This window comes from Sapajus apella, unplaced genomic scaffold (assembly GCF_009761245.1).
Source record: "Sapajus apella isolate SASKATOON/1434 unplaced genomic scaffold, GSC_monkey_1.0 scaffold97, whole genome shotgun sequence".
NCBI classification, from domain to species: Eukaryota; Metazoa; Chordata; class Mammalia; order Primates; family Cebidae; genus Sapajus; species Sapajus apella.
Window position 1 is genome coordinate 5,661,276 of NW_022437037.1, and position 13,016 is coordinate 5,674,291.

The window sequence follows — 13,016 nt, forward strand, 5'->3', positions numbered from 1 at the left end:
CAGATGGAGGGGCAGCCGGAAGGTGGTCGAAATGTCCTCCCACCCCGGGAGGGGGAGCCACCTTCCCATCAGTCACCCAGACAGGGCGATGAGGACTGTAATTTCTCCAGCTGCAGCCTTCAGAGGGAGGGAAAGGGCCCATTGCTCATGAGCGGCTGGGTAACCAAATGCCTGGTTCTCCTAGTGGCTGCTGAGGGGTGGGGCGGAGGGGGCTGGGGTGCCCGTGGGGGCAGGGGCTTGGCTCCCAGCCTCCAGGGATCTGAGTGACCAGGAGGACGTGGCACAGGGCCAGAGGCTGGGCAGGGCTCCAGGGCAGCTGGATTCCAAGCCTGACCTGGCCACCACTCCCAGGAAAATTCACGACCCCTTTCTGAGCCACCATTTTCTGTCCTGGAAAATGGCAGAGTCAGATGAGATGATCCCAAATCCCTCCTCTTGTGAAGGAGGAACGCCTGTGGGTGGCGCCTCCAGCATGGTCTCAGGGCTGGAGTCGGAAAGCTTCATCCAGACCCATCTGGGCTGGCTGGAGCCTGGCTTGGCTGGGAAAAGGGCATGGGACGGTGGAGGGGGTTTGGGACAGGCTACGGGTGTGGCTGGGCTGCCCGGACTGTCTGTCCGTCCCTGGGAAGCGGTGGGCATTGCATAATCGTGAACTGGGACGGGGTGGAGAGATGGGGTGCAGCTCTCTCTGACCTGGGAGCGCGGAGCAGCCACATGACCTTCAGCATGTCACATCTGCTCTCTCAGCCTCCGTTTGCCCCGATGGGGCAATGCCCTACCTCAGCTGCATCTTGGCGCACTAGGGAAGCCCTCAAGCCCTGGATTTGACTGACCGCCAAGTGCCGTGGGGTGCCCTACAATGACCCAGGGTCACCGGGAAAGAAGCTGGGTTTGAATCCTGGCTCCCATGGGCTGTGCAGTGGGATGAGTGACGGCACCACTCCAAGGCTCGTGGCTTGTCTGCAGATGGGAACAGCAGCAGCCCCTTGTCTGGGCCACTTGGGGATTAAGTGAGGCCGTGGACATCAGGCGCCTGGCACGTGGCAGCAGCAACCCCTTGCCTCCAGCAAGACCCCAAGACGCAGACCCCAGCCCTACCTGGATGAGGCGGCCCTGCTCGCTCTGCAGAGCGCTGAGACCCTGGCCCAGCGTGCCGTGCCCCTTCCGCAGCCCCATGCACTCTGTCTGCAGCTCCGCGGCTCGGGCCAGCAGATGGGGCAGCTGGTCGGCCAGCGTGTCCAGCAGCTCCTGCTCCTGGTCGCCCACCAGCCGCGGCTGGGCCTGGTGCTCGGTCAGCGCCTGCAGCACTGAGGCCTGTGCGCTCTCCAGGCGGGCGAAGCCGTCGGTGAGGTCGGGGCAGCGCGGGTCGATGAGGATGCTGAGGCGCGAGCTGTCGGCCCTCTCCACGGTGACCAGGGCGCTGTTGGCGCCCGCAGCCCCGGTGCTGACGACAGGCGGGGGCGCCGTACCCGGCGCGTGGGTGTGGTTCAGGAAGAGCACGGCCCCAGTCACGGCCACGGCCAGCAGCACAGCCAGGGCCAGCAGCACGGTGCACAGTACGTAGCCACAGCTCGGACGCTGCAGGCCCGCCCGGGACGCACAGACAGAGACAGAGGGACAGGGGAGAGAAGGGGCAGCGTTAGCGGCATACCCGGGCTCGGAGGACCTCCTTCTTGGGGGCTGGGCAAGGGCGTCACAGAGAGACAGATGAGACAGGCAGCGAGGGACAGTCCAAGGGGAGACAGAGAGACAGGGACACGCACAGATCCAGCGGGAGAGACACAGCAGGTGCCGCAGGGAGAAAGTGGAGAGGCAGAGCCCCAGTGGGGAGATGGAGACAGAGAGCATGGGAAAGAGAAACTGAGGCAGGAAGACACGAACACACAAGGAAAATGGTGAGGCTTCCCTCCGCTGCCCCTGGCCCGCCCTCATGCCCATGTGTGTGGCCGTGTGACTCTCGTGGAGCCCTCCCCACCCAGTAAGGGCTGGAGATGGAGACCCCACCTCTGCAGCTAGAGGAGCCAGGGCTCAGGTCTCCAAGCTGCATTTCCCACAGTGTGACCTTGGGCGAGGGGCCTCACCTCTATAAGCCTCAGTTTCCTTGCCTGTAAAATGGGGCAATACAGAGACACCCACCTCTCTATATGTGGGTCAGAGAGAGCTGTGATGCCTCAGCAGCGACGCTAGAGATGGTCTCCCGCTGTCCCTGGGAACGAGTGCCCTGGGTGGTGGCACCCGTCATGGGAGGTCCCTTCCAACTGCAGCAGCCACATCCCGTGTTCTGTCCCACTGTTCTCCAGGGCCCAGGGCACATGGGGGCTCCCGGGGGCTCCCAGGCACCTCCTCCTCACACCCCACCCCGTCCTCTCTCCTTCCTCCACCTCTTCACAGAGCAGGCCCCTGGCAGGGCAAACGCCAACTCGCTGGGCCAGGTAGCCCGAAGGCAACCCTGGATAAGAGGCCTGCTGCGCTCCAAGGAGGAGGGGGCCGAGGCCAGAGGCGGCTGTCACTCCAGAACAAGCCGCGTCTCAAAACCGGCACCAAAGGCCAGGCGCAATAAAGACCTTTGTTGGCCGGAAGCCAGGGCCGAGGAACAGCTTGCAGGGAAAGGAGGTGCCATAGTGTAGCCGCACACGCTTTCAGGGGCTCAGATTCACTGGGCAGACTCGCTGGTAGCCCCTGAGCACTACATACATGGGGGAAACTGAGGCCCAGAGAGGGCAAGGGGCTGGCCCAGAGTCACACAGCAGATAAAAGCAGAACTGGGATTGGGCCCCGAACCTCCTGACTTCCTCCCCGGGCCAGGCCCCACCTACAATTGAATTTCCTCAACTCTCAGACACGTTTTCGCCACATTTTCAACTTTCTGAAGACTTCATATATTAAAGCGCTTGGAGCCGTGCCTGGCACGCTGTACTCGCGCAATAAATATTAGTGGCTTTTATTATTCCATGATCAATGTGCACACAGCATCTGGAGGAAATTTTTTTTCCACCCAAAGTGTTATTTCGGTGTGTCGTCAATGCTGGGACGCGCCTTCTCTTTTTTTCATGTTTTGGAATCTCCAACGGGGGGGGACATCGTACAATTGTAATTGACAGCTTGCTTGCTTTCTTAGTGATACGTTAAACAGAGGTAGATGCCTCTTACATCCCTGTGTCCTCCTACGGAGAAAATGCGGCAGAGGAAACAGTCTTTTTTGTAAATTCAAATTCTACGAGGAACTGCCGTAGGACCTGCTTGGCACCTGAAGAGGGTGGGGTGGAGGGGACGCGCCTGGACATGGAGGCCCCGGGGAAAGAGATCTGTTTTGTTGTCAGGATGCAGAGGAGAGTTCCTTGGCCTGTCCCTGTTGTCATGCGGCTGCCAGGACTCAGCGCTCCACGCCTGCCTGGTCCCCTTGGGAGCCACGTCCATTTCCGGCTCCACGTTTCAAGACAATTTACTCCAGCCAGACCCGAACGCACAGTTCCCCTCCACCAGCTCTGCACAAACTGCTCCCTTGGCCAGCCAGGAGCATCCGCTTCCCCTCCTCCTCCTCCACCGGCCTAATTTATTCTCTTCTTTCAGGGCTCAGCTGTCACCTCCTCCAGGAAGCCTTCCCTGACTGTTTCCACTCCCCTCCTCCCAGCTTGGAGGGGCTGCTCCTCTGTGCTCCCCCCAAGAGGGTGCTTATCAAGATTAGACAGATTGTCGTGGCCTTTGACTTCATTTACTCACTCATTCGTTTAATTATCTATTCCACATGCGCTAGATCTCCGCACGATCCAGGCTCTGGGCCAGTCCCTGCGTAGGTATTGGGGACCAGTCAGCCCCAGCTCCTGCTCGGGGGAAGTTCCTGTTCTATGGACTGGGATTACTGGGGTTCTTTTTTTGAGAGACAGGGACTCACTCTGTAGCCCAGGCTGGAATGCAGTGGCACAACCCTAGCTCACTGCAGCCTCAAACTCCTTGGCACAAGCAACCCTCCCGTCTCAGCCTGTTGAGTAGCTGTGACTACAGGCACACACCACCAGGCCTTGCTGGGGATATTTTTTTTTGTAGCAATAGGGTCTCCTTACTTTGCCCAGGCTGGCCTCAAACTACTGGGCTCAAGCAATCCTCACACCTCAGCCTCCCAAAGTGCTAAGATTTCAGGCGCGATCCACCATGCCCGCTCCATCCGACTGATTCTTGACTGTCGGATCCTTTTGGGGAGTCTGGAGAAAGCTGTGGGCACAGTCTCTGGGGATTCAGGGACTAGCGAATCCCAAGTCCAGGAAACTTGCCTTGGACTGTGAGCCCCTCCACAGATAGGGACCTGCTCACCGCCTGGCACACAGCGGACCCGACGGCCGCTGCTGGATGGACGGGCGGATGGACAGAGGAAGGAGCTGGCATGGGGAAGGGGTGACGGGGCATTCCTGGGACCTACCTGGCTTGGCAGGGCAGAGGCTGAAGCCCTCAGCTGGGCCCCGGGCCCCGAAGCAGGGCTGCCTCTGACCCTGTGCCCACCTCTGATAGCCTGGCACAGAATGGGCAAGCTTCAGGCCATCCCCAGCCCCCAGGCACCTGCAGGTCAGCAGCTGACAGACAGGCGGGCGCTGCGCCATCACTGCCATTCCTTGGGCATGGACCATGTTCCCGTCACTGAATTCTCCAAGTAACCTGTGCAGTTGGCGCTCTGGTTGAATTCACTATGCAGATTGGAAAGCTGGGGCTCAGAGCACAAGACCCTCATCCAACGCCTCGTGGGGGAAGCACGCTGGAGCCACCACCTGCACCCAGGGCTGGGCACTCTGGATGGTGGATGCGCCAGGGCCGCTTGCTCAGCCGCCTACAGTACGGCTGGGTTTGATAGACAAAGCTCTGTGTCAGCAGCTAAGTCCCTGTCACGCTCGTTCCTGGAGTCCGTGGGGAGACACCTTGCCCCAAGCAGCTCGGGCCGAATCACGAGACACTGTAGCATAAAGGTCCCCCGGCTGGCGAGGCTGGCACTAGCGTGGCAGAGAGGTTGGCCATCCCCCTCTGCATCTCCCGCACCCCTGCTGTATCGTGCACCCTCCTCCCACCCAAGACCCTCCCTGGTGGGAAGGCAGAGGGTCCTGAAATGGGGAGGGACTGGAGGAAGCTGCAGGGGGTCCCCTAGAGGCAGGGGGACAGAGGAGCTTGGAGATGGTGCAGGTCACTCAGCAGAGGAGAATGAGTCTTCAGAGATCACCTTAAGGATGAAGCACTGTTGGCTTTTATGGGCTGCCGTTTACGTGCCTCGTGAAGAAATCTGCCAGAGATACTAAGGGGGCCCTGGGCACCGAGGAGCCCAACTGAGCGCCTGGGGCTGGTGCCTCCGTCCTGTTGTGGCCAAGCAGGGTGCACTCTCTGGGGGCTGCGGAATGATGAGGATGCCCACAGAGCCCCCAGCTCCCAAGACAGGGCATCCCGGGCAGGTAGGCACGAGAGAGGCCAGGGCCTGAGCCGGGAGTCCCGGGTTCGAGGCCCATTTCTGCCACTAACCACTGGCATGTGCTTCCAGCTGGAGGGACCCAGCTTGGTTCCCTGTGAGACCCCCAGTGCTCACCCAGAGTTGACTAGGGAGCCTTGGCCAAAAGGAGGATACGGCTCATGCCAGGAAGGCAGCGGCCCCCAGGGTGCCTCGGGCGCAGGCGGGCCCTGTCCAGGCTGCCTTCTCTGAGGCCTCAGCCTTGGGGGCTCAGGAGGAAGGGATCTGACGCCAAGGTGCTCTGCTAAACTGGCAGAGACTCCCCCCAAAGGGAGCTGGCTGGCAGGAGTCCCCCGAGGAGACTGGGGCCGCACTCCACAGATGAAAGTAGGAATAAGAAAGTCTCCCTGCAGGGGAGGCCAGGCCAGGTCAGACCCAGCTGAGGGCCCTCCTGCCACCCACCCCCATCTCCTGAGAGCACCCAGCCCTCTGCTGTTCAGCATGACGAAAACACATCCTGGGCTCCGTACTGGGGAATGGAAAGTTGAAGGTGGCAGGGTCCTGTGCGCTCCGAATCCAGCAGGGGCTTGCACAGAGCCTGGGTGGGGCCTTGTGGGCTCTGTGGGTTGGGGGACCGGGCCCTGCTTCAGCCCAGCACCTTGGGGGCATTCCTCCTGTCTCCCCAGGAGCCCACTCTGCTCCTGGCTGGGCACACGGCTGGTCACGTGGCTCCCAGCCAGGGATGAACCCTGAGTCCCTGGCCCTGGCAGAGGGAGGGTCCCAGGGACCCCCTGGGGGTGAAAGCTGGTAGTTCTGCCCACCATTCTGGGGGTCACAAAGACTTAGGAAGAGTCTGCAGGCTTGTTCTGTGAGATCTGAGCGGGAACCTTAAGCAGAACCCTGCTGAGAGCCACCGGGAGTCTCAGGCCACAGGGAGGGGCGCAGGAGGAGGGGCTGAAGGTGTCCAAGGGGACAAGAGGGCCCCATGGAGCTGCCAGCCTCTGCCCGTCCTGGAGGCTCCAAGCCCCCCAGCTCTCTCACTCCCTGGGGAGCAGCTGCCCTGGAACCACGGAGGGGTTGTCCAGCTGCTTCCTATAAGGATCTTGCCCATTCTCCCCACGACATACAGCTCTGGCTCCCCAGATGGCCCACCCAGGCCTCAAGCCCATCGAGGCCCACACCAGCATCTCTCCACCCCAGCCTGAGCCCTCCTATTTCTCACCCGGCCGTGGCACCAACCCCACCTGCTGCCCCCGCAAAGCTGGCGCCTCCCCAGGCCTCCCTCCTTCACCCAACATCTGTCCATGCCACCCCCTCAGCCACACCACGCCCCGGCTAAGCAGTGAGCTCAGAAGCAGGGGCTCGGGAAACCCCAAGCCTAGCACAATGACCTCAACCCAAACCCCAGGGAACAAGAAAAAGGCACAGATATTTCTAGCACCCATGATGGGTTGTAATCAAACCTGATCTGTGAGCTTGTTTCCCCCATGAGACTTTAAGCTCCCTGAAGCACAGACCATATCCACCAGGCTATACCTCCCAGCACGAGGTAGGGCCTCCCTAAATAGTCATTAAGTTTAATGCAGCAGGGATTTAGGTTAGACAACAGGAAGAACTTCCCAAAGATATTTCCTTTCTTTTGAAATGTTCTGGGAAATGCTGAAAGCATCAAGAGCTCTTGCCTGGGATGGGTTGGAAGCTGATCTCCCTTTGGGGTGGCTTGGGAACGGCTCAGAAACAAGCCCCTCTGACCAGAAGAGACAGCTGGAGGGTGATTTCCTGCCCCATGCTCCAAGATTAGAAGAATCATGTCTATTTCTAGATCCTTGCATCTGACAAACTCAACTCCTGGCAAATATCGTTTTCCCCCTGCCCCAAGGTGCGAAGGCCTCTTCCTTCTGCAGGGAGAGGGAGGGCGTTTTAACAAAGTCCAAGCTGACAACTTGTCCAAGGTCACCCGGCAACGAGGCACTGAGGCTGGATAGGGCTGGGACAGACGGGGCCCAAGGCGGTCCCCAGAAATGGCTGCACTTGGACAAAGGTCCTTCAGGACCTCTGGACCTGGGCTTTACCCACTCACAGCGGGTGCTTTGGATGCCCTGAGAACCACACAGCCTGGACACGGGAGCCCTAACTCGGGCTGAGTGGGCTGAACCAAGTCCCTCCATCCTACTCCAAGGCTCTTGTCTGCTGCTCAAGAGGACCCAGGTTCGAGTCCCAGCTCCACTTCTTAGTCTCAGCCTCCTCATCTGTCAAATGGGTTCACCATCCCTGCCACCAAGCACCCAGGGTGGCTGTGACCAAGAAACAAGAGGTGTCAGCCGGGCACAGTGGCTCATGCCTGTAATCCCAGCACTTTGGGAGGCTGAGATGGTGGATCAGAAGGTCAGGAGATCGAGACCATCCTGGCCAACACAGTGAAACCCCATCTCTACTAAAATACAGAAAGACTAGCCAGGCGTGGTGGCGGGTGCCAGTCGTCCCAGCTACTCGGGAGGCTGAGGCAGGAGAATCGCTTGAACCCGGGAGGCGGAGGTTGCAGTCAGCCAAGATCGCGCCGCTGCACTCCAGCTTGGATGACAGAGGGAGACTCTGTCTCAAAAAAAAAAAAAGAAAAAAAGAAACGAGAGCTGTGGCCTGTGACCAGCTGGTGCTTGGAGTGTGGCGTCCGCGTTAGCTTCCAGAGGAACGCCCTGCTGAAAAGCCTCAGCCAGGCCCCTCTGATAGGAAGGAGCCCGAAGCTCAGACAGGGGAGACCAGGACACAGCCAGCCTGTTGGGGGGGGCGGGCTGCTGTGAGACACCTTCCTCACGGGTACACACTGCTTCACGGTTTGCAAAACACAGCAGTATTTCACGTGGCTCCCAACACAGCCCTTGTGAAATGAGGAGGAAGGGGAGCTTGCTGTTCCCACTTTACAGATGGTGAAGCCCAGGCCCAGAGGGGAGGAGTAACTTCCCCAGAGCCACACAGCGTGCCAGCGAGTGAGGCGAACCTGGCTGCAAGGGAGGAGGGAAGGCTGGCCCAGGGGAGGGCAGGCCCAAGGGAACCAGGGCAGGCAGCACTCTATCTTCTGACAGCGGGCACAGGAAAGGCCTTGCCTCTTGTCTGAAGCTTCAAACAAGCCCAGAGCTGGCACTGGGAACAGGCTGTCTAGATGCTGGGTCACCAAAGGGGCAGGGAGGGGAGGCAGGCGCTTGCTATTGGCCCAGGGCCCTGGAGCCACAGCCCTTGAGCTGCCTCCTCTGCCAAGGGGCAGACAGCTGGGCTGTGGGTTGAAAGCTGTGCCCCCCCCACACCTCCCCCCCTCCCCCGGAGCAGCAGAGGGAGGCGGGGCCTGGCCCAGAGGCCTTGAAGCCACATTTCAAACACATCCCCCGGAAGGCAACACCCCTTGAGACAGACCAGTGCCTGCTGGCCGTCTCCTGAGGCACTTCCTGGCGGAAGCCTCAGTTGGATTCAGCAAACATCCTCAGTGCCTCACTTGAGCTGCCTGGAAGGAATGGAGCCTGGGCCCAGGGAGAGACCCAGAGATGGGCTCCAGAGGAGGCTGTGTCCAAAGGGATCTCCTGATACAAGAGGGGCCCAGGACAAGGTGGCTGAGTGGCACAGGCTAAACACTGCTAGAACTTAGAGACACAGCCACAGGGCATCAGGGAAGGCTTCCTGGAGGAGGTGGCAGCATTTGAGCTGGGTTTTAAGCAGGGTGTCCCTGACTGAAGGGGTGTGTGTATGTGTGTGTGTGTGTGTGTGTGTGTGTGTGAGCGCGTATGCGTGCATGCGCCGCCTCCCCTCCCCCCCCCATGTGTGTTGGGAAGCCTAGGGACGCAAACAAGATGACACAGAAAAGATCTGGAACTGGGGCGGGGCGGTGTGGTGTGGGCTCAGGGCTGGCAAATGACAACCAGTCGCTACCTGTAAGGGACCAATGGGAAGGCACAGTGGGCTGAGCTAGGGATGGCCTTGGAGGAGGACAGGTCTAGAAGTTAAGACAGTTCTTGCTAAGCGGGAGAAGTCAGATCTCAGCAGGAGGGGACTCGTTATCTGGAGGTGGCTCAGTTGCAGACCTGACCTAAAAGAGGGGCCAGCCCATCCCTGAGAAGCAGAGGGACAGGTGTGTGCTTGGACCGGTGTTTGAATCCCCACCCTCTTGTCAATGTGCTGTGTGACGTGGGCATGCTCCCAACCTCTCTGATCCCTGGTCTGTGATCAGAGAGGACGTGCCAGCCCCCAGCCTGCTTGGAGAAGGGAGCTAGTGCAGATGAATGCAAAGGGGCTTTGCAAACCATAGAGGGCTGGACCCCTGGGCCACGGCTGTGTGACGCCAGGAAGAATGAGCAGGCTGTGGCTCCTGGGAGGAAGGGACCACCCTGGCCTGCCCGTGCCGCCCCCTCCCCTCCTGCAGCTGCAAGGATGAACTGTTCCTTCCCCAATGACATCTGTCTGGGAGAAATTTAAAATTTAAAATGGGCAGCCCTATTCTTTCCTCTCCTTCGAGAGCAAGCAGCCTCCTCATTTCGCCAGCCTGCCCCAGTCCCTTGGCAGCCCAGCCTCGGGCAGCCCTGGGGCAGCCCCTCCGCCTCGGCTTCCGGACTCCAGCCCCCTTGCTGGCCAGGCCGGGTGCTCTGCCCTCACCTGCTTCCACCGCACAGCCCTGGGCACCCTCCAAGCCCCACCTCCACTGCCCCTGAAGAGGCAGCAGGAAGGGAGAATGAACCAGCCCTGGAGCATACAGACCAGGGTTCAAATCCCAGCAGAGCTGCGTGGCCTCAGGCAGGAGCCAACGGTCTCCGAGCCCTGCTTTCCTTGTCTTAAAAGTCAGAAAATCACAATACCCAGGGTTCCTACAGGAGATGAATCTTTATTGATCCCCTACTGTATGCAGGGCCATGGCTAAAGCCGGAAGGATGCAGAGGAGATTCAGGGGGTCAGGTTCAGGACCAGGTGCCTAGCACAGGGTAGCGCCCAGAGTGGAGATTTTGTGGGCGGTTAAGATGCCCATTGTAGAGGTGAGGAAACGGAGACTCAGCAAGGGGGCTGATTTGTTTGTGGTCACACAGCGAACTGTTAAGTCCCCGACTCCCTCTGCACCCGCGTGCACCAGGGGGCCGCTGGGGGCGCAGGGACCGGGGAGACCTCGCCCGCAGCGCGCGTGGCTCCTGCAGGGGTGCCGCCCCCATCGATCCCCGAGTTCAAGCCTCGGTTAGGGGAGGAGGGGAGGAGGGTCCCCATCCCGGCCCGGGCCTCCGGAGCCTCGACGGGGTGCGCCCCAAACTCCAGCCCCCGCACTGGGTGCCCGCCCAGCCAGCCCGAGCGGCCGCCGCCTGGCCAGCCTCCAGGGCTCCGTGTCCTCGCGCCCGCGCGTACCTGCGGCTTGTCGCGCGGCCGGTCCTCAAGTTGGGCAGCGCCGCCCATGGTCTTCCACCGGTCGTTGACCATCTTCCGGCAGGACTGGCGGGGGCGCCGGGCAAGGCGCGCCGCTGCGGAGCGCAAAGGCGGTGGGGTGGGCGCGGGCGCGAGCGCGGGGCGCGCTCTGCCCGCCGGGTCTCCGCCTCTGTGCCCCGCGCCGGGGCGGCCCGGGAGCTGGCGGGCGTGTGCGGGTGAGCGCGCCGCTGTGTGCGGGTGGGAGCGGGAGCGGGAGCGCGGGAGCCGCCAGCCCAACGCCAGCCGCTCGCGCTGCGCGCCGTCCCCGCTCCCGGCTCCCGCGCCTCCCGGGCGCGCTCCTCTCTCCTCCCTCGTCCCTCCTCCCTCCTTCTCAATCTCCGCGTCTTGTCTCGGACTCTTCGCTTTTTCTGGCTCCCTTCGGCCTCCCCCGACACACACACACACCCGCGCGCACAACACACCCGCGGACTTGCATAGTGAACTCCGCCTCCGAAAAGGCCAAGAGAAAGGAGGCCGAAGTGGCCTCCAGACTGCGGGTCCGGCCGGAGGGCAACAAACAGCCGCTGGCTGCCCGGCTCCCGCCCGCACTAGCGGGGCCCGAGAACCACCCCCCGCTCCGACAGTGCCTCTGCACAAACTTCCTCCCGGGCGGGACTCGCACAACTCACCTTGCGCGGGGGGCGCGGCGCGGGGCGGGCCCCGAAGGCGCACCCGCCGGGCAGTCGGGAGTCTCCGGGTAGTGGCGCGGCGCTCCTCGCGTTTCAGGGCGCAGGGTTGGCCCGAGACTCAGGCTGGGCCCGGGGCGGGGTCGGAGGGGTGCGCTCCCTGCGGGCCCCCGAGGTCTCGGTCTAGGTCCCGGGGCAAGCGCGCCCAGCTGTGGGGGCGTCAGCCCCCGCGGACCTCCCCACTCCGGACCCCGACGCGCGAGCCTGGTCCTGGGGTCGCCCCGGCTCGCGTCCGCAGACCAGTGCCCTAGCGCCCGCGGTCCGAGAGCCCGCCCGACGCCCCTCTGCCCGGGCGGCCCGCGGGCGGAATGGGGGTTCCCGCCGCTGCCGCAGCCGCCGGCGCTGTGGTCGGGAGTACCAGCCGCTCCGCGCTCTGCCCGCGCTCCCGGCCGACTGCCGGCCCTCTCCGGCGCGCCCCGCGCGGTCCCAGCCCCCGCCGCCTCCAACGCCGGGAGGGGATTTGTGCCGGGAGGGGGCTTCTTAGTTGCCCCTTCCCACCAGCAGCACTTTTGAAAGCATTTAATCCGCCCGGAGCGGCCTTCCGAGGTAATTGACAAAGTCCTTAATCTGCGCGGCGAACGAGCTGCTATTGTGGCTTCCGACCAGGAGGCGCCCACACTGCCCGACGCCGCGCTTCCCTCCCGCCGCCCCGCTGGGCCCGCCGGCCGCCCCTCCCCCGCCCCTTGCTGCGGCCCCATCTTTTGCTCCCCCAGCTTCAGATAGACACCCCCGTTCCCCGCCCCCGCTTCTCCCCAAAGCTGTTTTCCGGCTCCCGGGGCGCCTTGGCCGCCGCGCTGTTCCCTGGCACCGTCTCCGTCTCTCCCCCACTGGCTGCCAGTCTGTCGCCCCGTCTTCGTCCCTCTCCCGATCCCTCTCCGCGTCCCGCACCGGCCGGGCAGGCTGGCTGGGGGTGGGGGCAGCGTCCAGCCTGGGCCGGGGCATTCCCTGGGCACCAGAGCGGGGACCACTGTGGCCCCGTGCCATTCGAGGAGACTGTCACCCGCCAGGCGCTGGGTTCACAAACCACCTGTTTGCCCCAGCCGCCTTTTCCTTCCAGGACGGCCGCTGGGCTCACCTGCGGCCCGATCCCGGCTTCCCGGACAGAGGCGGCCTGGGAGTTGGAGAGGATCTGCGGCAATGACTGGGAGTCAGGAGACCCAGGTTCCAGTTCTGGCCTCTGGCTCTTTCTCGTCCCTGGGCCTTTCCTATGAATTAAGGGGGTCAGCACGTGACCTAGAGAGCCCTCAGGCTTAGGAGGAAGGATGTGGTGGAGGGCACAGGGCCCTGGCTGTGTGGCCGAGGGCAAGCAACATAACTCTCTGAGCCTCAGTTTCCCCATGTAAGCCAAAGGGTTAACCGCACACGCTTCAGAAGGACTCTGCCACAGTGTCACAGCACCTGAGCAGGGCAAGGCTCAGATGTTCCTGCTGTGACCTTGGGCAGATTCCACGTCCTCCCCAAGCCTCAGTTTACTGGTAAGCAAGGAC

The 13,016-nt window shown here is 62.3% G+C and overlaps 1 protein-coding gene across 1 annotated transcript in view; it reads right to left on the minus strand.

Moving 5' to 3' along the window:
• The window catches only part of FIBCD1 (fibrinogen C domain containing 1), a 40,526-nt gene extending 29,021 nt beyond the window's left edge, over nt 1-11,505 (minus strand). The window contains exons 1-2 of the mRNA XM_032257617.1: nt 10,787-11,505; nt 1,099-1,578 (exon numbers count right to left, since the gene is read on the minus strand). Of these exons, the coding sequence (XP_032113508.1) occupies nt 1,099-1,578; nt 10,787-10,858 (552 nt within the window). The 5' untranslated portion in view covers nt 10,859-11,505. The remainder of the gene's footprint in view (nt 1-1,098; nt 1,579-10,786) is intronic.
• Between the last annotated feature and the right edge of the window lie 1,511 nt (nt 11,506-13,016).